This window comes from Elephantulus edwardii, unplaced genomic scaffold, assembly GCF_000299155.1.
Source record: "Elephantulus edwardii isolate Elephantulus edwardi_28Jun2011 unplaced genomic scaffold, EleEdw1.0 scaffold00200, whole genome shotgun sequence".
NCBI lineage: Eukaryota > Metazoa > Chordata > Mammalia > Macroscelidea > Macroscelididae > Elephantulus > Elephantulus edwardii.
In genome coordinates, this window is record NW_006399950.1 from 3,764,328 (window position 1) to 3,788,132 (window position 23,805).

At 43.6% G+C, this 23,805-nt stretch overlaps 1 protein-coding gene across 1 annotated transcript in view; it reads right to left on the reverse strand.

Annotated features, from left to right (window-relative positions):
* CNTN4 (contactin 4) overlaps window positions 1-23,805 on the reverse strand; it is a 515,944-nt gene that overhangs the window by 175,383 nt on the left and 316,756 nt on the right. Inside the window, exons 6-7 of the mRNA XM_006897086.1 lie at window positions 7,358-7,460; window positions 3,231-3,415 (exon numbers count right to left, since the gene is read on the reverse strand). Coding sequence (XP_006897148.1) covers window positions 3,231-3,415; window positions 7,358-7,460 — 288 coding nt within the window. The remainder of the gene's footprint in view (window positions 1-3,230; window positions 3,416-7,357; window positions 7,461-23,805) is intronic.

Consider the following 23,805-nt stretch of genomic DNA (forward strand, 5'->3'; position numbering starts at 1 on the left):
CCTACCTCTAGTAACAAAAATTCATAACCCTTGAAGATGTTTGCATTATTTTCCTTATGAACTTTTTCGTGATGAAAACATGTCTGAAGCAGCCGATTACAGTTAAATCAGTTAAATAGTACGGTTCAAATGCAGGCAACATAGAAACAACTCGGGCAATCAGCAACGTGCATTCAAAAGTTGGAGACAATCCAAAGCTGCATCAACAGGGAAGTAGATAATTAAAATGTAGTTCACACACAGAGAATATTATTCAGCCATAAAGGTGAGCGGAGTCTTGATACATCTGTGACACAGATGAATCTTGAGGACACTATATTAAGTAAAAAGTATCAGACACAAAAGAACAAGCATTGTATGACTCTGCTGTTGTTTTCATTGTTGTTGTTGTTATGTGCTGTCGAGTCTCTTGCGACTCATTGCGACCCTGTGTACAAGAGCCCTAAGCCCTGTTCTATCCTGTGCCAACCTCACTGACTCCAACACACCTACTCCCATTATCCCAATCACTGAATCGATCCATCTCATCGCACCTTACTCTCCAGCCTGATGCCACTGCTCTTCAGTACTCTGGAGAAGTCCCTGACAGCTGACTTTCCCAATGCAGTTTGTCACTTACATGAAATGTCCTGAACTGGCAAATCCATAGAGACAGGAAATAGATTTATAGAGACGGGGAGGGGCTGAAAGGAGAGAGTTACTAATTACCAGAGTCAGAGTTTCTGTGTAGGTTGATGAAAGTGTTTTGGAAATAAATAGAAGGTGAATGTACTGGAAATACAACATGGTAAATAAAATTAATGCTCCTGAACGGCAAACTTAAAAATGGTGGCATCTTTTACAGTATATGTATGTGTGTGTATATGTGTATATATATGTATATATATATGTGTGTGTGTATATATGTATATAAAATCACAATTCAAAAAACAAAGGACAAATTATGAGAATGAAGTAGGGCAAAATATTCTATGTCTGCACTTTTACACACTCCATCAACTCTTGCACATTCCTGATTATAAGCAGCACGTGGCCAGCGAACACCCAGCTGAAAGTAGAACATTCCGTCATTCTGAAACACGGGCGCCGGGGACAATTGGGTCGTGCCCAGTGGACTCAGAGGAAGGTTCAGTGGCTTTAGTGTAAAAAGGGAAAATCAAGCCCTTTGTCAAGTCAGAATTGGAGCTGGCACACCTGTGGCTGTTGAAGTGGAGACGTGATGAATGGAATGCAACAACTTGGAACCAAGAAAGGAAGCTGGGTCTAAGCTCCCCCCACGTTTATAATTCCTGAACAGAGCGCATCACGTCTCGGTGTTGTGAGGCCTTCTCTTGTCAAAAAGGCATCCTGTTCAAGGATAATAGACTGAGGCTACTCGCTCCCTTTCTGTGAGCCACAGAGTGGTTTTAATTATAGTGCCTGGAGACCCAGACAGCTGGGTATTGGGAACACAGCACTGGGAAAACCCAAAGGAGATGAGTACAAAGCCAAAGAGAAGAAGACAGCCTAGCACTTATGAATAATTAAGCTCTCCTGTGACAATCAAAACAAGTCAATAATTCTAGTGTCACTGATATGCCAGGTGAGGGAAAACAAAAGAACAAACATATAAACAGCAGCCAAAGTGCTGTGGTGCCAGCTAACCCGACACCTTCCTAACGCCGGTGGCTCACAGCGGAGGATACAGAGCTGAGTTATCTTCTGACGGCGTGCAATGTCAGCCTGCAGTCACCAACGAGGACGCGTATAACTGCGTTCCAAAGAGAACACCTGAGTGGCCTGACTCCCCATCTCAGGTTGGGATCCTAGAGGAAACTTTTTTTTTTTCTTTCCTGTCCAGGGCAGGGGCCTGGTGACAAGGTTGGTTCTCCATAACAACAGGTGGCCATCCTGGGGAGCAGGTAGCCTGCTGAGGGTATTTGAAAGGTCATGCCCTTCTCTGATTACATGAAATTCACGCCTTTACAATGAACTGAAAACAGTTCACTCACTGAAGAATATGAACGTGAACGTGACTTTACTCAGTTAGCTGAGCAACTCAAAAAGCCTTCAAGAACCACCACTGTAGGCAACACCAAACTCCTTCCAGAGTGGTTGCACCATTTTACAATCCCACCAACAATGTGTAAGAGTTCCTTTCTCGCCATATCCTCTCCAATATCAATTACTTGCTGCCCTACTAAATCTTGCCACTATAGAAATTCCGTATGACCCAGCTACTCCACTACTTGGAATATGCATTGAGATTATATGAGAACAGAGGCACAAACTGAGATTTGTGACCTAATCCTGAAGCCCAAATATTTTGGAAGAACAATTGGTAAAATAGGGATTTTTTCGTATCTGTTACCTGGAGAAATGAAACCACTAAAAGCTTGTGTTAAAATCTGTCATTTCAGAACTACCATTTTAATTTATGTATTTGTTTTCTCCAGATATTTTTGCGTAATTATCGACCAATAATATTTATTCTCTGTTTTCAAGACGGTTAGGATTCAAACATGATGTTGTTTGGCAAAACTTAATTTGCTTTTTCAAAATTCCTACCTGAAACAAATCCTTGCCTCAGTTTCCAGTTAATACTTAACTGGGTTTCCAACACTGGCTTAATTGACAGACATGTGCTAGGGGCTCTCCCTGTTTCTCATGTCTGGATCAATGCCCATGACTTGATGGGAGCAGGAACGATTGTATGCAAAAAGAATCTTGGGGCAAGAAAGATTTGTCACGCTCCACTGTGATAAGAACTAAATTTGGGCAGTGTGGCTTTTGAAACATCATGGCATCACATTCAATAGGTGCAAATTACAAAGGCTTACTGCTAACACCAGATGAAAATCCTAATGAAGAAATGCACAGAGCTCAAAAAGAACCAAAAAAAAAGGGTGGGGGGAATGTTTCCAATGCCAGGATGACAGGCAGCTTGATGGATAGAGGAAAAACAGGTTCACCTTGTAAGTTGTGTTCACACCAATATGCAGCCTCCAAAAACATCAGCTTAATTTCTTCCTCCCTGCTCAATCAACATCCTCGCCCCCCCCCTTTCTCTCTCCCCGCCCACCATCATCTAGGGAATGCTAATTATGTGGCAAACCAGCTGTTTTCCACAACACGCCTCCGCATAATTCCTCTAAAAAAAGCTTGGATTCAAACCTCCCAATTTAGTGTTAACACCCAGAACTTCACACGGAGGCCGCACTGTAAATGATCAATGTGAATCACAGACTCACCATAAAATGTCAGCTGTCCCTTTGCTACATTTTTCCCTCTTGAGTTCTCGGCCACACACTCATAGACCCCAGCATCCTCCTGCTGGAAATTGGGGATCTCCAGAGTGGCGTTTGACTTGTGTCTTCTCGCTTTCGTTGCGATGGGCTTTCCATCAGCTCTTCTCCAATAAATGGTTGGTACTGGACTGATAGCAAGAATAAAGAGGAGCAAATCAAATTAGTGAAGTCTGTGCAACTCCATCCTTTTCCCCCCAAAACGTAAGATGTATTACACAGTGATTTCTGAACTTCATTGATTCATACACCACTATTAGGAGCCACAGGCATAGTTCAAAGATTACTTAGTGTTTTTCTTAAGGTTAAGTCATCCTTTTAAATCTTAACAAATGTAATCTATCACCTCTGAATATTCACTGAAGTGAAAATAGATTTTACATGGTGTCGTATTTTTCTAATACAACCCTTTTCCTAACACATATATATTTTTTACTATGTAGTAAAATAAAAGGACTCCTCCACACATGTGGTAGATTAAAGAGCGCTGCAAATTCTCTCTCAGTACTATCCTTGAGGTGGGAGCCACAACCCCTCTCCTTGGACATGGGACTGCTGTCCAGGCTAAGGAGAGGAGGCAGGAGCAGGCTGGGCAGGTCCCAGAATGGGCAGCCTGTGCTCATGGCTGACCCACTGATGGGTGCACTGAAGTGCTCAGTGTTGCCCCGGAGCAGGCCTGGTGCTTCCTGTCTGGAAAGATGGTCCCTGTGGAGCACGGTTGCCCTCTCCAGCACACGGGTGCCCAGGGCGCGGAGTCGACTCCAAAGCAAAAGGGCTCGTTTCTCCTCTGGTTTGGTGTTGCATCAGTCTGTGACACTGCACTAAGAGACAGCTTCTTTTGTCCCCCTTAATGCAACATACATATTTTTTTACAGCATGTTCTTTCCATTTAATTTTCCCCCATTCATTCATTGTTGCACATTTTCTTCCCTGACCACCTCCTCCCCAGTTCATTTTTCTCTTTGAAGAAAAAAAAATTCTTTCATTGTTATACAATGCCTCCTGGTCCACAGTCCACTTTAATTATTCATGAAAATAATACCTAATCCTATATTCCTTTAAAATAGTTCTCTCCCTTATCTGTTTCAATACCTCTTGAAAAAGCTCTCTGTGGGATTCCTGGACCTCCCCTATAGGAATTCTGACCACTTTGAGAGACAGGGCGGAAGGGAGCCCCATACGCCTCTCCAGTTGACAACTGCGGGGAGCCCAGCTTGGTAGCATGTCCACGAGTGTGCAAAAATGCGAGGGACACTCTTGTGGATCCTCCAGAGAAACTCATCTACAACCTGAAGACCACCAATGGCCTGGACTGAGGCCACATGGAGGAAAAGAGCCGTGCTGCTTCGTTCCCGCCAGGTGGTGAGATGCCTGAGAAGGGTGGCTCCTGCCCCCTACTCAGCTTATTAGACAGCAGTGGGTGACAGAGCCAACAGACTGTAGTAGACCTTCCTGTTGCCAACAGTGACCGAGACGTAGCTGCATTGTTAAGAAACAATGTCATGAATGAGTTGGAAGAAATCTGAGAGGGATAATGGAATTGCTGACACAGAGGCTTACTGAAGGGGCATTATTTTGGACAACAGAATGATTCTCCTCTTTGTTACTATTTCTTTTTAGAACCTTACCCACTTACTCCACTAGGAAGGCAGATAGCTGCAAGTCCCCCACTCCCCAACACCCAGAGATATTTAGGAAAATTCCAGTTGAAATCTGAGATAAATGAGGAGACCATATGTGGGGTCTTTATATTCTCTCAAGGCATCTACTGTCTCATGGCTGCAAATGGTAGCACACGTCTTCAATTGCAAGGAGGGTTTCGGTGAGTCTGCAAACCAATGGCTTTAGTGGCCTAAGAACTGCTTTGATGATTGTAGCCTCCTAGCAGGGGGTATAGTTACTTGTTTATTTTTCACAAAAAACCCCAACAACCCACAAAGAGAATTAGACTAAAGAATTGCTAATCTTCTGGGGGAAACCTGAGATGGTATTTAAAACATTAAAACCATCAACGTGTAAGAATTCAATGTCCTTAGAGGCTCCATCAGGAAGTACCTGGGTGTTTCCACATGGGATGCTATCTACACGCTCCAAGCCTCTCAACGTGACAGGCTGAGACACAGCCTTCCTGCTCAGAAGTGGAGTATGTGCTTCGGCAGTGGGATGTGCACACCCTGACAGTTCTGTGCAGACTGGAGACGTCCAGTTCGGCTCCTGTGTGTCTAGTCTAGTCCCACCGAAGCAGTGTGCACAGAGTGTAACTTCCTACCCCTGTGAAGTGTGAGCAACATGGTTCTCCAGAGACACTTCCAAGGTGAACCCCGCAGAGTTCACCAAACCTGCTCTGCAGGTACCCGCTCTCACCTTCTCCCTGGGTCACCTGCACTAAGAAGGCAGGTGGTCATTCTTTTGGTTCAAGTGCCCTATGGTAGACAGGGTAACCAAGAGTGTGAGTTGACTCGATGGCATCTACCAACAGCAGGCTTAGTGATCAGGGCTGTGTGATCTTTGTTTTAAAGAACAGACAATGTTAATGCCATTTTACACACTGAACTGGCTAGTTTAGTTTATGCTGATAATATCAATGGGTGTTTTTGTGTTTGTTTGTTTGTTTTAAATGTTTTATCCAAACAGTGGTCTAAGTGGTGGCCTAGTGTGCAAGGAGTTGTGCTATCAACCCAAAGGCAGGTGGTTTGAAACCATCAGCTGCTCCATGGGAGAAAGATGGGCCATCTCCTCCTGTGTAAAGGGCAGTCCCTGAAATTCCACTGGAGATCAGCTATGAATAGTCCCAACTTGATGGCAATCAGTGAGTGAAAAGGAAAATTCCTCATTCCCCGATTTTATCTATCTGTTAAGCTAGAGACAAACATAGTTGGTGAGAATCTTTTCTTATAAATGGACATTCTTAACTTTAATATTTAAGACGTAACATTTATATTAAAATTCTGTCCAAAAGGGAGAAATCATAGAACAGAACTTAAAATTCTCATTGAATCAAGAAATCATACAGCCTGAGAGGCTGGAGGAACCCCTAAATTATTGCCCTGAAATAATCTTTAACCCTAAACAAAAACATCCCCAATGTTTTCTTAAAGCCAAATAATTGCTTAATTATAAAGAAAGGTTGGCCTTGGAATTAAATAGACAACAGCAACTTGAAAGGTCGGATAGGAAATCTAGGGGCAGAGGATTTAGGTTATTTTAGATGGTAGTTCACACTGTAATGCCCAACGTTTCACTGCTGTTGTGTGGCATTAAGTCAGAACTGACCCATAGCTGGCATTCCAGTGGGTTTTTAGAGGCAGTAAATTGCATCCGAGGAGACGGCCCATCCTTCTCCAGCATGGACTCAAACCATGTGCCTTTGGGATCAATGCAGCTTCTTAACGCTAGGCCACTAGAACTTGATTCCACGCGTTACTAGCAAATAAAGTGGCCCCATCAATGAATATTTTCCCCTCCTTATCCACTCTGATATATGCTCTTTGGACATGTTAATTCGTTCCCAAGAAGGCTTATTTCTGGATAATCAGCCCACCATGTTATAAGGCTGGGACAACTTTCAGAATCTAAAAAGTGGAGACTCCCTTTGCCAGGCTCAGATCTCCCATTACTGCAGAGCAGCGAGGGCACAGGGAAACCCAACGTAGAGAGAAAAGGCCAGCAATTCAAAGAAAAATTCAAGGGACGCTTGATGCCTCCTCAGTAAACTGGGCCCAGAATGAAAGCCCCTATTTTTCAAATTGCTTGTATGAAGCTCAAACTAAAGCCATTGTTTTCCTGTCATTCCATCTTAGACAGCGTGCCCATTACAGGTCATAATAATAGAAGAACATATTTCTTTAGAATTGCCCATTCTTCTCTCCTTTGGCCAGGCCTGCTAGTCCTCTGAGAGCCATTACCCACCTGCTTCTCTGTGGAGAGAGGGCTACACCAAGGAGGCACGAGCTGAAGCCCAAACGGAACGGCTCCACTTGCTTTCAGCTGCCTCAGTGAGCACTGCGTACAGCATGGAGAATTCTCCACCTGCCCGCGCTCACAGGAGGGAGAGGAAGACAAAGCCGACTTACTTCCCCAGGGCAAAACATTCCAGCTTCGCCGTGGATCCTCTGGCAGTGGGCACCGTCTCAGGGAACTGCACTTCTATTTTCGGCTCATATTCGCCCATCACCCCTGTGAATAAAGGAAAGGCTAAGTCTTGGAGGCTCTTTTCAAACATATACAAATGTTTCCCTGTTAATGTAGGATGTCCCTATATGCCATTAAGCACACAATTTAACAAGTCCCATGTCTCTGTGAGTTGTGCCTTTCCTCCCCGTGAACGCTAGAGGAAAATGCGCATCACGGCTTCACACCATCTGCCCAGGAGGAAACTCCAACCTCCCAATTTTTCCATCTGTACAGGAGAAAATTCCCAACTTCCCAACTTTTCTATTTGCCAAGGAGTAAGCTCCCCAAACACACAACTTCTCTTCTGAAGAATATTTCATTTTAGGGAGTCATAAGAAAACAAAGAAATAAATGAAGTATATAAAGTTCTCCTCACTAGGAAAATCAAAGGAATCCTTTTTTTAAAAAATACTTGAAAAATGTTTAAAACTTTATTGAAAAGATTTTATTTTAAATATTATTTGCATGCTCTGGTGTTCATAGAAGAAATAACATCTCTGAGTAATCAATTTGTGGCTACAGCTTTTACTTTGTCTTTCATTTCCCAGGTCAATCTGAATTAATCATAGATTGGCATGTGCAAGGGAAAATCAAGCTTCTGTATTTGTATTATACTCTTTCTGACCAATGGGGGGCGGAACGTAACAAGAAGCAATGACGGAAAACAATTTGTGAACTACACCCCACTAGTCCATGGCATAGGACCTTTAGTGGACATCTGGGTAGGGAGTTGCATTGACAACCCAAAGGAACGCTGTTTGAACGATGAGTAATCTCCTCCCATGCAATTCACCACTTCTGAAAACTCACTTGAGGCTCAGCCGTGAGCTGGTTCTGACTCAACAGCATTGAACCGTTGTTGAGTTTCCAATGGCAAAATGGACTCGGAGGCACATTTCCCCCTTTTTTCTTAGACTGGGAAGTGACTAACAATTATGACCAAGGTAACAGAATCTAACAAACTTAGTCCACGCTTTGTAACTAAGTGCTTATTAACGATTCCTTATCAATACATTATTGACTCCATCAACCACTGCTCTAAATGTTTTAATGTATTCATTCCTATTCCATTTGTGGTCATTTTCCACAATTAGAAGTTTAAATTATTGAGCTTACTAATATAACACCATAGTAGCAGCAGTCAAGAAATCAAGACATGTTGCATTGGTAACACTGCTGTCAAGGTTCTCTTGAAAGTGTTAAAGAGCTAAACTGTAAGTTTAAACACTACTGAACTTGCTAGGGGCTGTTGAGGAGAGTATGACGCATAGCAACCTTAAGACCAACAAACTGAACTCTGTCCTGTCCTGCACCGTCCTCTTCATCTCTGCACGCTTGATCCCATGGCTGCAGTGACTATCAATCCATCTCACTGACGAAAGTTCATTTAACTCAATCCTTGGTATTTTTAATTGCTACTCTGCATGTGGAAAATGGACAGTAAATAAGGACAACTTATTTTTAGAAGAATTGATGCCTTTGAGTTGTAGTGTTGGTGAAGAGTGTTGAATATTCCCTAGTTTACCAAAACAGCAAACAAGTTGGTCTTGGCTTCTTTGAGGTAAAGATGGTGAAATTTTGCCTCATACAATTTGAGATGTTGTCAGGAGTGGTCAGCCCTTGGTGAAAGACTTTACACTTAGAAAGCAGGGAATCGGGTCTGGAGATGTAGCTCAATGGTAGAGCACGGTGTCTCAGAAAAGCAGAGAATCAGTGAAGAGGAGGAAGACGGAGCAGAGAGATTCAGACAGTGACTCAGTGGACAATGAACAATGGACTTGGCAGGGATGGTGCGGGCTGAACGGCCAAGGTGAGGTTTGGATCTGTTATTACAATAACAATTAATGAACAGGAGGTTCAGTTTTCTCTCTTCCTTAGGCTCTCCACAGTCAGAGGAAAAGGCCTGAAGTTTCTCAACAAACGGTTAAAAATAAGGAATGGATTGGAACCCTAAAAAGGGAACCGATTTGACACATTTTGCAGGCGTGACCTTTCCTTAGCTGTTTCAGAGTCTGAGAAACAGAACGAGGATTTAATGAATGGGGGTGGAATGGGCTGGGGTGTCAACCTTCAATCTTACAATCTAGTTAGGTTTGCTATGAAATATGTTCTCAAATAGTAAGATGTGAAGATTTTTTCCCTCTTTCAACGAATTTCAAGGAATGTTGAATTGGAAAAGAACTTTTAGACATTGTACGTAGGTAGCATTCTTAAGTTGAAATATTTTCTGAAGAGCTGGTATGATGGTTCAATTTACAGATCAAGCTGGTAGGCTACGGGGTTTACTTGTGTGATGAAACATTAGGCTACAGTCTATCTAGAAGGTACTCACATATGGCTCAATTATTTAATCTCCTCCAACTTGACATTAGCCAATTAATTGAAGAGCAAAATTGGAAACTTGTGGAGAGGGAACTCTGCCTCCAGAGTACCTACATAAAAAGACAGACAGCCCAACAGAATTCCTGTCTACTTCTACTGCTTGGTCACTCCTGGGACACAAGACTGCCCAAAATTCCAGCCTAACATTTGACCTCCATGTGGATCTGGCCTTGCTAATCACCACAGTTTCGTGAGTCAGTTCTTCAAAATCTTTCTTCCTATGTATTTGAACACATGGATCTATACTGCTCACAAGGTTTCCACTGGTCATTTTATAAAGAAGAGATCACCAAGTTCTACTAAACTCTCTTGATCTGGGAACTCTACTAAAATTTGTCCGCCATGGGTGGCCGTGCTAGTGCTTTAAATGCTGGAGACATAATTTCTAACCTCACAACATCCTACACATTACTACACGATGATGAAATAAAGAATGAAAGACTTCCAGGGATTTATGCATTTGAAGTACTGGCAAGGAATACTGAATATACCGTGGACTGCCAGAGAACAGACCATTCAGTCTTGGACAGAGTACAGCCAGAACCCTCTTCTGGAGTCAGGGATGACGTAATCTCATGTACTTTGGAAATGTTAACAGGAGGGATTAATCTCTGGAAAAGGTCATTCTTCTTGGCAAAGTAGTGAGACAGCAGAAAGAAGGCGCTCATATGGTGGACGGACACAGTGGCAGCAATGCCGCAGACAGTGGTCACTGTGAGTGTGAGGGCCAGGTCACAAGCCGCTATTTTTTTACACAGTTGTGGCTGAGCTGAAATTGACTGGAGGGCACCAACTAACAGCAACATATTCTATCTATCTATCTATCTATCTATCTATCTATCTATCTATCTATCTTATATACATTGTTATTGCTGGTTTTTATCTGCTGTGGAATCAAGGTCAATTCATAACTGATCCTCTGGTGGGTTTTCAGAGGCTGTAAATTTCACGGGAGGAGACTGCCCATCTATCTCCCGCAGAACAGCTGGTGGATTCGAACCACACACTTTTGTGTTGGCAGCACAGCTCCTTACCGCCAGGCCATCAAAGTTCCCTCTCTCCTCCTTCTTCTCCCTCTGTCTTCTTTCTAATTTATCAAAACTCTAAAAAGGGAAAACATTGAATGGCACGCTTTTAAAAGGACTCAAAAGGTTAAAGTCATTGTTCTAATCTAACCTTCACTTTTAAAGGTTTGGAATCTCAAAAAGCTTACACCATTTTGTCTTTAGTTTCAGAACTAGCCAGTGTTCAATGTTAAAACTCACGCCCTGAATCCTTCTCGATCTTCTACTAAGATGCTTAACACTACACACCTACATCCAGGTATACGAAATCGATGCCTGAAAAGTTCCGGAACAAAACCATCCCTCTTTGGATCTTTTCATCAACCCCTGTCTCTGAGGTCTCTCCCCCCACCCCCCCTTTGGATCTTTTTATCAACCTCCGTTCTCTGAGGTCTCTGGCCCCTGTGTGTCAGTTTGCCTCTCTTTGGACATGATCTGAAGAGGTGAGCAGACTAAGAAGCTCCTAACTTAGGAAGCCTTTACTGTACATACAGTTGCTGCACCTGCTAACAAACAGCCTTGCAGGTGAATCTTTGTCCCGTAAGTATCAGCAGTATGTTTCTGGGGCAGTGAGCAAGCGAACACCTTTCAGAGCTGTGTATGTGGCTGTATGTTCTGAGAGCAGAGTTAATATATATATATATAACATTGTCCTGGGAGAAAAAGGTCTTCATCTTCCCAGTAAAGTAAGACAATCAGCACAGCGGAGTGTCACAGGAGACCAGACAAATACGGAACAATCAAGTCTCTTCCTGCTGTCCTCATTTTATACACATTACATATAAATTTGTGTTTCTTTAACCCTGCCATGAAAGATCTAATAAGAAAAATAGTTTCTATCAGTACAACAGGGAGCTCTGGTGGCTTCGTGGCAAGAAGCTGTGTTGTAATCCAGAAGGCACGTGGTTCAAGTTCCATGGGAGAAGGATGCAGAACAGATTATTCAGGAGGCTGGGCTTTATGAGGAGGAATTTGGCATCAGGACTGGAGCAAGACTCATCAAGAACCTATGACATGCAGACGACACAACCTTGCTTGCTGAGACTGAAGAAGGCGTGAAGCACTTGCTGCAAAAGGTCAAGAATGGTAGTCTTCAATATGGATTGAAACTCAACATCAAGAAGACAAAGATTCTCACCACTGGGCTGACTGGCAGCACCATGATGGCTGGAGAGAGACTGAGGTTGTTCACAGTTACAGCTTGGTCAGCTTCACACTTTTCCCAACACTTTTGGCACCAGCAGTCAAGAAATCAAAAGATGAACTGCATTGGGAAAATTTGAGGTTGGGGACCTTTCCAGAGTACTGAAAAGCAACGATGTCAGACTAGAGCCTTAGGTGCACCTGATCCAGACCAAGGTCTTCATAATTACTTGCTATGCATCAGAGAGCTTAAGAACGACTAAGGATAACAGATAAAGAATTGATTCCTTCACACTGTGGTGCTGGAGAAGATTCCTGAACATGCCATGGACCACCAAGAAAACAAATACGTCTGTCTTGGAGAGAGTGAAATCAAGTTTCCTCTTGGAGGATAAGATTTTGAAGCTCCATCTCATATATTTTGGGCATGTAGCCAGGAGGAACCAGTCCTTGGAGAATGACATCAAGCTCAGAAGAGTGGAGGGCCAGCGCAGGAGAGGAAGACCCTGGAGGAGATGGGTTGATACAGTAACTGGGGCAATGGGGTAGGTGTGTCGGAGCCAGAGAGACTGGCTCAGGACAAGGCAAGCTTCGAAGATGTTGTACATATGGTCACTATGAGTTGCAGGCAACTTGACAGCACATAACAACAACAGTGACACATGAATCCTAGCTGAGTCCAGGGCCGTGGGCTGGGCAGGGGCAGGAACTTGTGGAAGTGGAGACTGGATACACCGGTCTTCATGTTGACACTCACAGCAGCCAGTTAGAAGAAAATGTCTTTCTGGACCAACAGCTCAGTATCACTGTGGTTTCTAACATGAGTTCACTGATACAAGATCATCTTTTTTACTACAGTAACCTTTGTAGGCTGTTTATGTGTTCAGGTTGAGTGATTTCTGTGTTGATACACAGTGATGCTGTATTTATGACTACAGAGATGTGGATAACAGAGGTATTAGGAATAATATAGATTCTTCTGTATTTATGGCTGAAGTGACAGAACATAAAGATAGGGTCAGGAAACAAACAGCATGGCTTTCGCGGCTACTTAAAGAATTTCCACAGTGCACAGAGACCGCCACAGCGTCAAAGCCATAAAAAATGAAGGAAGCTATTTTCTTCAACTACCTAAGAAACAATTTTTTTGAACACCTGTTATTTCCATTTAATCTGGTTACATCTGGCACAGCCTAGTAGATTTTTATCTGACAATTCCTTTCATTTTAACTATTTGTCCTTTATTTTCTGCATTAAATTTGAAGAGCTGTCACCTTTTTATCTATTTTTTTTAAGAAACAAATGGACCTTAAAAAAGGAGTGTGTTTTTAAGCAGTTCCATGTCCACCTGTGCACTGGTGAACCTAATTGGTCCACAGCTGTTCTGGTAATTTATAGAAGGACTGGACCAACAGAGGGCATCGCTGATGGAGCTGCACTAGAACCTTCTCTCCACATTCCAACTAGTCACACCTACAGAGCCAAGACAAAGCAAAAGCCAAGAACACACAAAATGGTCCAGGATCAGGTGGGCATGCCATCAGCAAAGCTCTACGCTATGTGAAACAGTAGATAAACCTATAAGGACAATTCTTCCTTTTGATTCTATATAGCACATAAGCCTACAGAACGTTTAAAAGAAATGACACTTTATTAAAAAGAATTGTCAGTGTTTTGCTTCTTTTTGATTAGGAGAGGCAGTGTAAGCACAGTAATTGTGAGACTTGAGCACTTCAAATTCCATGCCCTGAAATCAGTGGCTTCATTCTATTTACAACTCAAATTCATGCGTTAATTCAATGAAATGTTCCCTTAGCCGCTCCCAGGATACTATACCGAGCGATGGAGGCAAAGGGCAGCTAATGTAGCCTTGACCCTGATGTTGTGATTTGTAGAAGTCTCTCTTTTGTTCAGTGCATTGCCTGGCTAGGAAGCATCTTTAGGCAATGATTGCTTATGGTGTAACTGAAAGACCTGATTTCCTTGGAGAAATACGACCAGGAACTCCAAAGCCACTTTCTCCACCAGCGGTTCTCCATTTTAAAATCACATGGAACGCTTCAGCTTCTAATTAAGTCGTTCTGGGCTGGTTTATGTTGTTCGGTGCCATCAAGTCAACCTGACTCAAGAACAACAGATCTGAGCCTTGCTCTGTCATGTGCCAGCTTCACCATCTCTGCCACGCTCATTGTACCAGCTGACGGTAAGAGCCCACGGTAATAGCGAGCCCATCCTGACAGTCAGTGTGTCAGTCTGTCTGGTTGTTGGCGGGCTTCTCTTTCCTCTGACTCTCTTTTCCAGCATGATGTCTTCTTCCAAGGACTTGCCTTTCCTGACAACATGCCCAAAGGCGGCGAGATGAAGTTTCATCATCCTTGCTTTTAGAAGTCCCCTGTCTACACCTCCTCCAAAGTAGACTTATTTGTTCTTTTGGCTGTCCACGGGCTATTCAGTATTCTTCAGCACCCAAACATGGCATGTGCAACAAGTTTTGAGGTGACAGACTGAGGGCTGGCTCTCTAGAGAAGCCCAACACTGACCTTCACTGTGGTACTGATGATGTGGTACCAGGATTTTAAGCCAAAGCAAAAAAGCTAGTTATCGGGAGAGCATTTTGCCTGCTTTCCCAGCAGACACAGCGCCCGTCAGAGCCAGTGCACTGCAGATGGACCACAGCAGCGGCGGCCCCTTTAAAACTCGGTTGATTATTAAGGTTGACATGGATGTCTGTAGGAATACTGAATTCAACAAAATAACTGGCAATTTACAAAGTATGAAAGAGAAATCAGCCACACACCGCGCTTGTTTAAGCACAATTTGCAGAGTGCTGTGTTGGCAGGAGGAGGCCAGTTTGCAGAGTCGCATGCCATAAGATTTTGCCAACACCTGCCTTGGTGGGAATCTGTGCCCACAAAACTAATCCACAGAACGGGCTTCACCAAGCTCACTGAGGGGGGTTTCAACAGAACAGAATTATGCAAACAAACATAAAAACAACAAACTTCTCCCAGTGACCTTCTGGAGGAACACGTCATGTGGCGTGCATGGCATCAATCCCAACCCACGTGGATTTCTCGGAGTCACCGTGCAAGTCCCCCGACTGACACACAGCCGCCCTTCTGGGAGGCTCGCTCTGCTCTGAGCTGAAGGAGACAAGGGCGCACCCGCTGACCATCCAGCGCCTCTTCTCACACCACCCCCTGCAATGTCAACAACTGTCCAGACACACTGCTGTAGAGAACACGCCAGTGCGTCCTGTAGACTGTATTGCCTCCTTCATGCCTGGAGATTGAGGCTACACTCAGAAACCTGCAGGAGTCAAAGGTATAACCCAGGGTCTGCCTTCAACAAATCCTGCACATCGTTTCTTTTTTAATATGCAGAGATATTATTATCCCAGGACACTCACTCATTGCCGTCAAGCCAGCATGTATTCCAAGCAGAACCTGCAGTAGGTGTTGAAGGTGATAAATCTCATGGGAGGAGACTGTCCAGCCTTCTCCCTTGGAGCTGCTGGTGGATTCGAACAGCCAGAGAGATGTCACTGTGGATTATCACTGCCCCTACCTGTACACTCTGCCCTCAGCGCTTCCAGAACACTGTGTCGTATAGAATGACCCTCCCTGCCTGCCGGGGGGAAATCCCAATGCGCTCAGCCTTCTTGCAGGGGTTAATACTCCTCTCTCTCACTCTCAATGTTTTCAATTTGGACAACGTGTTATAAGGCCATCTTCTCATCACTGAAAGAAAGGGAGAGTTTACCTTCCACTGAGGGTGGCTGCATTTCAGTAACATTTTATTTACAAGAACAAGCTGGATTTAGTTCACCAGCCATAGCTGGCTGGTCTCTGCTTAGAGAAACTAGGAAAGATGGCAAAGTGTGGAAAATCAATAGCATGAAAAGACTAAGTATGAGCTGTCTGGGAGCTTGCTGAATGCTTAGGCATGTACTAGAATAACAGCATTCCTGTTCACCAGTCATAACCAGTTAGAACGTGTGATTAAAAAGAAGATGCTGTTCACCATCTTCCTCTCTTCGCTGTTAAATCAGAACCAGCTCCTAGCTGACCGGCAGCAGATGCTGGAGGCTGGAAGTCACACAGGAGGAGGTGACCATCTTTCTTCTCTACAGCAGCTGTTGGATTTAAAGTGCCAGACTGGCATCACGCTTGGGTTAACAACTCCTGATAGAACATGCCACCAGAACAATAAAAAAGAAAATAAAAAGTCTAGGAAAAAAATACTTCCGCGAAAAAAAAAAACCAAACAACACAACTCGATTTATAAAAGCAGATCACAGGGCAGACCCTGCTTACAGAAGATGCTTACTGCCCAGAATTGTTCTAGGGCCCAGACTGGACACTTCCCATGCAGGACTGGGCCAGGTTTCCTCACCCCCACGCTGTGACTAGCTGCATAATCTCACTGCATCCTTCACTGCTTTTGAGCAGCCTTTGTAACAAGTGAAGTTGTTGTAATGATCTCAGATGGTCCCACTCCTGTCTGAGGCGACAATTAGGCCCTGCGGCCACTGAAATCCATGGGAGGGATGTGTGTATGCCTCATAACAGTGCTTGGTTCACAACACGTGCTGGGTAAATACTCCACTTGCGGACAACCTGATGAATGCCCTAGTCACCTCAACATCTCAAGATCTAACACCTCTACTTCTATCTCAAATCTCCGTGTCTGCAAATACTTTTTCTATTTTTTAAAAGAAAATTTTTTATTCATTCATAACTTCACAGTTTATCTCCTCTCTCAACTGAGTAATTTCAATAAAGATTGAGGCTTTGACCCTTCCCAAATTTGGAGTTCTCTAGGACTGTAGGTTCTCAGGGGCTGGGAGCAATTCTCTTCTTTCCTAGTGTTGCACACACAACATGCACTAACAGATGCTTCCACGCAGGCTAGCCAAATGGCTGTCCAAGACCTTTGGTCCTCCGTGGGCCCAAGATGCAATTGAACGTGCTAGAGATCTCAAGCTGACTGCCAAGTTCCTGAGCCTGTCAAACCTTCAAAATATCCAAAGCTATTAAGACTCTATTAAATGAGATTAGTAATGGCAGTTAAGCAAAATATCTCACATTCTTTAGTCTTTTAGATGTTCTTCTCATAAAACATGGCTTACACCCACAGATCCTCAACTGTGATGCTGTTAGATAATTAAAAACAAGACAAGATTGCAGTGACAAAGCCACACAAAAGATGCAATGAGAAGTGAGAGTGAAATAAAGCAAAATGTTTGGGTATAAATTTCAGATCTGATGTAATAAAATTATGTCTAGTGGAGGGCACATCTCTGCCTGTTACCAAGCAGAGATACCGTCCTTCTTCAGTCTAATTGGTAGGTCATCAGCAAAAGGTTGTAGGTCAAGACCCAGAGCAAAATAAAATCCCTTTAAGAGTTGGGTTTTTATCAGACCAGTAGCTGATAAAGTGGTCGGACAGAGCTAATCTTGTTATGATTATTGATCATGTTACATGAGGGAGTGTGGGTGCCAGAGTCCACACTAAGGTGACCTGCTAACCCAAACTGTCTCCAGAGTTACCAGTTCACCACCAGAGACTGCTGACTCTGCGTCTAGGAGTCTGCAATTGTCAGAGGCCCTGGCCCCTGAATGAGTGGAGGGACCTGGTGGGGTGCTGGCTTTGGGGCTGTAACTGGCTCTGCTAGAATTGGGCAGTGGCCTTGGGAAGAAGTCCAAAGAGTAGCACATGCTTGGTGTTGCCTGGCCTGTGCAAAGACTGGCTATGGAGGCTGGAGAGCTGTGACTGGAACCACAGACCAAAACTAGATACAACCTTAGTGCTGACCTGGGCCGCTCCAGGTCTCATCTGTAAAACTGAGGCCCACAGCACTGGCGTTCTTCATCCCCGCTGAGGATCTGGGACGACAGCTCGGAGTTCCAGGACTGAATTCCCTCTTGATTTTCAGCCTGGCCTCCTTGTCTGCATGTTGGGGACCCCCTGGCCTGCCCTCCGCACGCCTGCTTCTGCTGTACTCAGCCTGCCATGACTGCGAGACACTCAAGACCCAGCTGGGCTTTTCTCAGTAGGTTAAGTTAGAATGAAGGTAGAATACTGAACACCTCAATGCTGACTTCGCTCAGGGTTTTCATAGTTAAAATTAGATGGCAGAAAAATGCACGAGGAACTGGATAAACATGCCAGTTATTTTGGTGATATTTGGGAACATAAATATTTCAAGTATTTTAATCATATACCAAAGTATGGCTAACATTCAGAACTATGCTAGAGTATACATTTCAGCCTTCAAAGACAATACATAGAATACGGCTAAAAATAACTAACACGTATATGACATATACATGCTCACAGATATCCTCACGTGGGCAGGGGGAGGAGAGGCTGGGGTGAGAGCAAGAGACAGGAACAGGAACGAGGAGGGAGAACAGGCCAGTGCAAGAGAATCTGAAACTGCAGGCAGGAAGACTCCTTTGTCACCTGCCCCCTTCCAAATACTCTATGTAGAGCTACAATCAGAGGTGAAATTAAAAATACTTACTAGCCAGTATGCAAAGCACCAATCCACTAGACAGACCCCAAGCCCAAGCCTGCTTCCCTGCATCCATTCTGACTTGTGGAGACCCTGAAGGACTACGGACAAGGGCCCTGCAGGGTTTCCCTGGCCATGATCTTCATGGTCACAGGCTGCCTCCTTCTTCCTCAGACTAACGGGTGCATTTGAAACACCAACCTTTCAGGTTGCAATTGAGAGATTTAACCCCTGGCCAGGTTTCCTCCTGGGTCAGACATTGGCTGTAAATTACTGAAAAATCTGTCTTGGTTCTAATTAGCAATACAAAAAACAGTCAAAGCAATTGCCATCCAGTCTCAGGAAGAAAAGAAAACAAAACAAAACAAAACAAAACAAAACAACCAACTACAAATGAAAGGGCTGAATGAGAACGTTTCAGGCTCAGTGATGCGCCTGTCCACGTGGTGCCCACTGACACGCTCACAGACAGGCACCCTTCCACCTCCCAGGACCCTGCTGCACCCTCTTCTCTCCTTCTCGCTTTAGTCACCGTACAGGGAGTTGGGGCAGCAGGACAGCCGTTATGATTATGATCGAAATCTCTGCCGCTGCTACTAGTTTAAGCTGTGGGGCTGATGCATTACCTTCTCCCTGCAATTTAAGGGCCTGTTGATGACAGACTGTGAGGAAGCACATGCCTGAATAAACTCGTCATCATTAATAACCAGCAGCTGGACTAATCCTGAGCAATGGCTGCTTGCTTTACTAGCTGTGGTAAAAATGACTATGATACACTCCAACTATTATCTTTTCCTCTCCTGGTATTAAAGAAACAGGTATACTTTCCTACATAACAAGTTATATTATTGTTTCAGAGTGGACTAAAAATATAAAGATAAATATATATAAATTAGGATATGAAACTCACTTTGTCTAACAACTCTCAATTTTATACTCCCTTGATGTGAATACAAAATAGCATAAAGTTATTTTATACTCCCTAGAGGGAAATAAAAATACATAAAATAATGCGAAGTTATTTGGAAGCACTCCTCAAAAAAATTTATAAAATTTTTAAAAGTTAGATAGACAAGTAATGCTAACATTCTAGAATGTCAAGTGGCACTTCCTAGGGTCCAGTGAGCAGCCCGGGTCCGGGCTGGGTTTCTGCCCCAATCCTAGTTGCCTTACTTGGACCTCAGTCCCTACTTTCTCAAAACCCAAAGAGAGACAAGTGAGTGGTTTTTACATACCCTTCAGTCTCAACAAATCTGTGGGGAACCCCTTTAAAAAACACTTGCCTGAAAATTTACAATATCCCTAATTACTACAGAATAACGAGAAAAGGTTTAGTCGCAGGCGTGGCATCCACTTCCTAAACAACATGGCTCTGGAAACTCTATGCCCTTTGAGAGATGATGATAGTTACAGAAAGGCTTCAAGTCTTTTGTTCATAGAGTTGTTATGAGTCGTCCTTGACTCGATGGCAATGAACAGCAACAATGAGAAAAGGCAGAAAAAGGGAAAGGCCTTCAGATTTCACCCCTCATGGCCTCTTGTTTCACTTTCTACTTCATTATTCACACGTATTTTCAAAACCAAGGACAGAGCCATCTATAGACTAGCTGCTGTCTACACATTATTTCTGCCCCAGATGAGCCCGCTGTCCCGGACAGGACCTTCCACAGGCCTTTCCAGGCTGCTTTCCACCTCTGGAGGCTGATGGCCAGGCCCTTCTTCTGAGGCATCTCTGGGTCTGGACTGTCAAGCTCTGGTCAGCAGTTAGGCACATACTTACCCACTTACAGTTCTGGGACTCCTGCCTATACATCCAACCAGCTTTACACAAGATACAATATGCTGGGCTGAAACCACCCCTGAAACCGACCTGCGGGTTCATACGTGTTCTAGAAGGGAACCTGTGCGGATTAAAAGGGGGAAGAGGGGCAGGGGCAACGAGAGATGGGGGCTAGACAAAGATTTCTGGTCAAGCCCAAGTTTATTCAATAATTCCACAGATATTTATAGGGAAACTACAGAAGCCCAGCCCCCAAATATCAGTTTACAGCAGGTAGGAGGGGCACGCCCAGAGGCAGTGAATCACACTGATCCCAGGGGAGGGCGGGGCTGCCTTATGCTGAACTTGGCCTCTCGGTGTCCCTGTCCGCAAGTGGGGCTGTGAAATGAAGTCCACGGGCAAAATAGTGTTGCTTGTGCCAGTGCCAAGAGAGCTCAGGATGGCTTCCTACACTGGGCACATTTAGGTAAGGACTTTCCATGTCTACCTTGCTACCAATCTCAGTACCTGATATTTAGCACATAATATAACTGTGGAGGAAGAACTATTATGTGCATTATGCAGATGAGAAAGTTTAGCATAATGAGGTTAAGCAAATGTGTCCAATGTCATCTACCAAGGAAAGGGCAGGGCTGGACTCTCCCCAGAACGCTTGGGGCAGTCCTCATGCTGCAAGTCCTCCTCACACCTGACATCCAAGCCATAAAAGGAGGTGCGTGAAGAAGTGAGCTCAGGAAGAACTGGGGACTTGAAGTCAGCAAGTACCCCAGAATTACAGAACCTCGGTGTGCTTGGGGCAAGCACAGAATACAGCCAGCAGTGCCCAGATGGGGCGAGCCACACCACTAACACCTACACAAAGGCTCACTTTGCTTCTTGTGACTCTCTGTGACTTTTTCGTTGGAAAGAATGAATCATATTCCAGAACTGCCTAGCTCTAATTTCTCAGAAGTAACCAGAAGATTGGAGCAATCCAATATTTTGGTTGGGAAAAAACAAAACAAAACATGTGCATCTACACGTAGGAAAGGAGAGAACCAGCCATGACAATTAGTTCCATGCAGGCTGACACTTCTGCCTTTAATTTCTGAGGCCAAAGGATGTTGTGAAGAGCTGTGTGGGTGCCAATTATTCAAATATTGTACAAATTCCACCTACACAAAGCACAAGTGTAAGATAAAATCACCCTAGACCAGATTCAGCAGAGCGATCATGTCACTGGTTTTCCTGTATAGAAAAGACTTTAACAAGGATATGTTCCTTGTTTTGCAATCTCACTTTGATTTATAGTTCCCCTTTTCTTTCACCTCTAGACAAGAGCTAATTAAATAGCCTATTTTGAGCTTAGTAATAGGGTTTGAGTATCCATTTAATGTACCCCAACTTAAGTGGGAAAGACATACTGTGAAATTTCAACATGCAACTTTAATGGAGACTAAGAATGAATAGACATTAATCGCTGAAAAATGAGATCCTTAGCCTGCTAATTTTGTGATAAAATATTTTAATAAAAATCATTTGTCATCTCTATGAAGAAACACTAGACAAGCTGAGATAAGTCTAAAAGCCGAGCAAACCGTACAACTGTTACTGACAACTCTGGCGTTAGCATGTTCCTGAATTTTTGTTCTTTCTGAAATCACAGCTCTGTGTTGTGTCAGCAAATGGCTATTCCAAATCCATTAAAGTCAATATTTCATGTCACCTGTGGTGTGACACACCAAAATAGATAATGTTATGAAAAGACACTTAGACACAAGTGTGTCTGGGGCAGAGGCCAAGAGAGCTGCATCTTTAAATGGTTATTTACAAAGTGCCACCGGGGCACATGCTATAAAACAGTTCCTTCATTCTCAAGTCTGGAGAGAGAGAAATGCTATGATCTGGCAGAGCTGGTACTTTCCGTTTTCTTTACAAGGACAGGATCTGTCAGTTCTATCGAATATAATTCAGTTTAACTCAACACACTATTTACCATGGGGCAAGCATTGTAGTGCACCCAGTGTAATGATGGATAAAATACACCACCTCTTCCTGACCACATCATAAAGGTCTGGGGAGAGGTAAACTAAAACACATATAAACATAAATGGGTCAGGATTAGGAAAGAGACGTAGACAAAGAAGCCACAACAAATACTTTGTCCTGTAGCCAATGAAGGAACCTTTCCTCTGGCTCTGTAGGCGATGTTTACTATTCTTGATTTCCCTCTACAAATCTGTTAGTAAACCATGTTAGAAACTGGCCTTCTCATACTCCCAAGTTGCTAGGCCAGGAGTCTAGGTGTCATTCCTGATTTTCTCTCCCACCATCTCTTACATCCAAAGCCTGGTAAACATGTCCGTGAACTATAACTTGAATCCATCTACCTCTTCCCTTCTGTGCTGCCTAGTTCAAGCCACTACTACCTCTCAACTGAATTGCTTGCAATAACTTTCTAATTGGGTTTTTAGTTTTCACAATTGCTTTTTAAAAATTCCACTTTCTGCAAGTAGGTAAGCAATACATTTTTTAAAGAATCATACCTCACCTTTACACATTAACTCGTCTAATGATGTCTCACTGAATGTGAAATAAAACCCAGTGTTTTCTACCTGACCTCTAGGATGCCAGTCCCAACTCCAGCCACCACAGAAACCCTCTCCACCCTCCACTTTCCGTCTTCAACCAGGATCACATGCACTTTGTTCCCTGAATATCCCCACTGCTTTCAGTCTCGAGATTATTTTACATGATGCTCACGTACTCTAGACTGTTCTACAGTGTGCCCCCCACAGGACTGATTGTTCACACGTCACCACCACTAAAAGTAGACTAATTCGCAGCTAATCTATGACGTTAGATCTGAATCTTGCCCTGTCCTGATCATGTCTTTATTTCTGTTCACCCATTGAACAATTATTTCTTTTTTAAATGTCATTTTATACTAGTTTACATACAAAGTTCATAAAGTTGACATACATTGTTTTTCACATCTATTGTCAGTACATGGAAGAGAATCAACAATTATTTCTTGATTCCCTACCATGCATGTTTTTGTTGTTGTTATGTGCCATTGAGTTGCCTGAGACTTATAGCAACCGTTGTGTACAGCAGCCCTAAACCCTGCTCTATCCCTTGCCAATCTTTTTCTCTCTGACACACATACCCCCATTACCCCAGTCACTGACTCGATCCATCTCACTGAGGGTCTTCCTCTCCTGTGCTGTCCCTCCACCCTCTCAAGCATGACGTCCCTCTCCAAAGACTGATAGATTTTTCTAATGCAATGTATCTTTTGAATTCTTGACAGTTGCTACCATGACCTTTCATTTGGATCCAAGTAAATGAAATAGTTAAGAACTTCAATCTTTCCTTTATTGATCACAATGTTGCCTATTGGTCTAGTGATGAGGAGTTTTGTATACTTGATGTAGAGATGTTAAAGAACAAGGGTATCTCTCATTAAAGACATAAGGG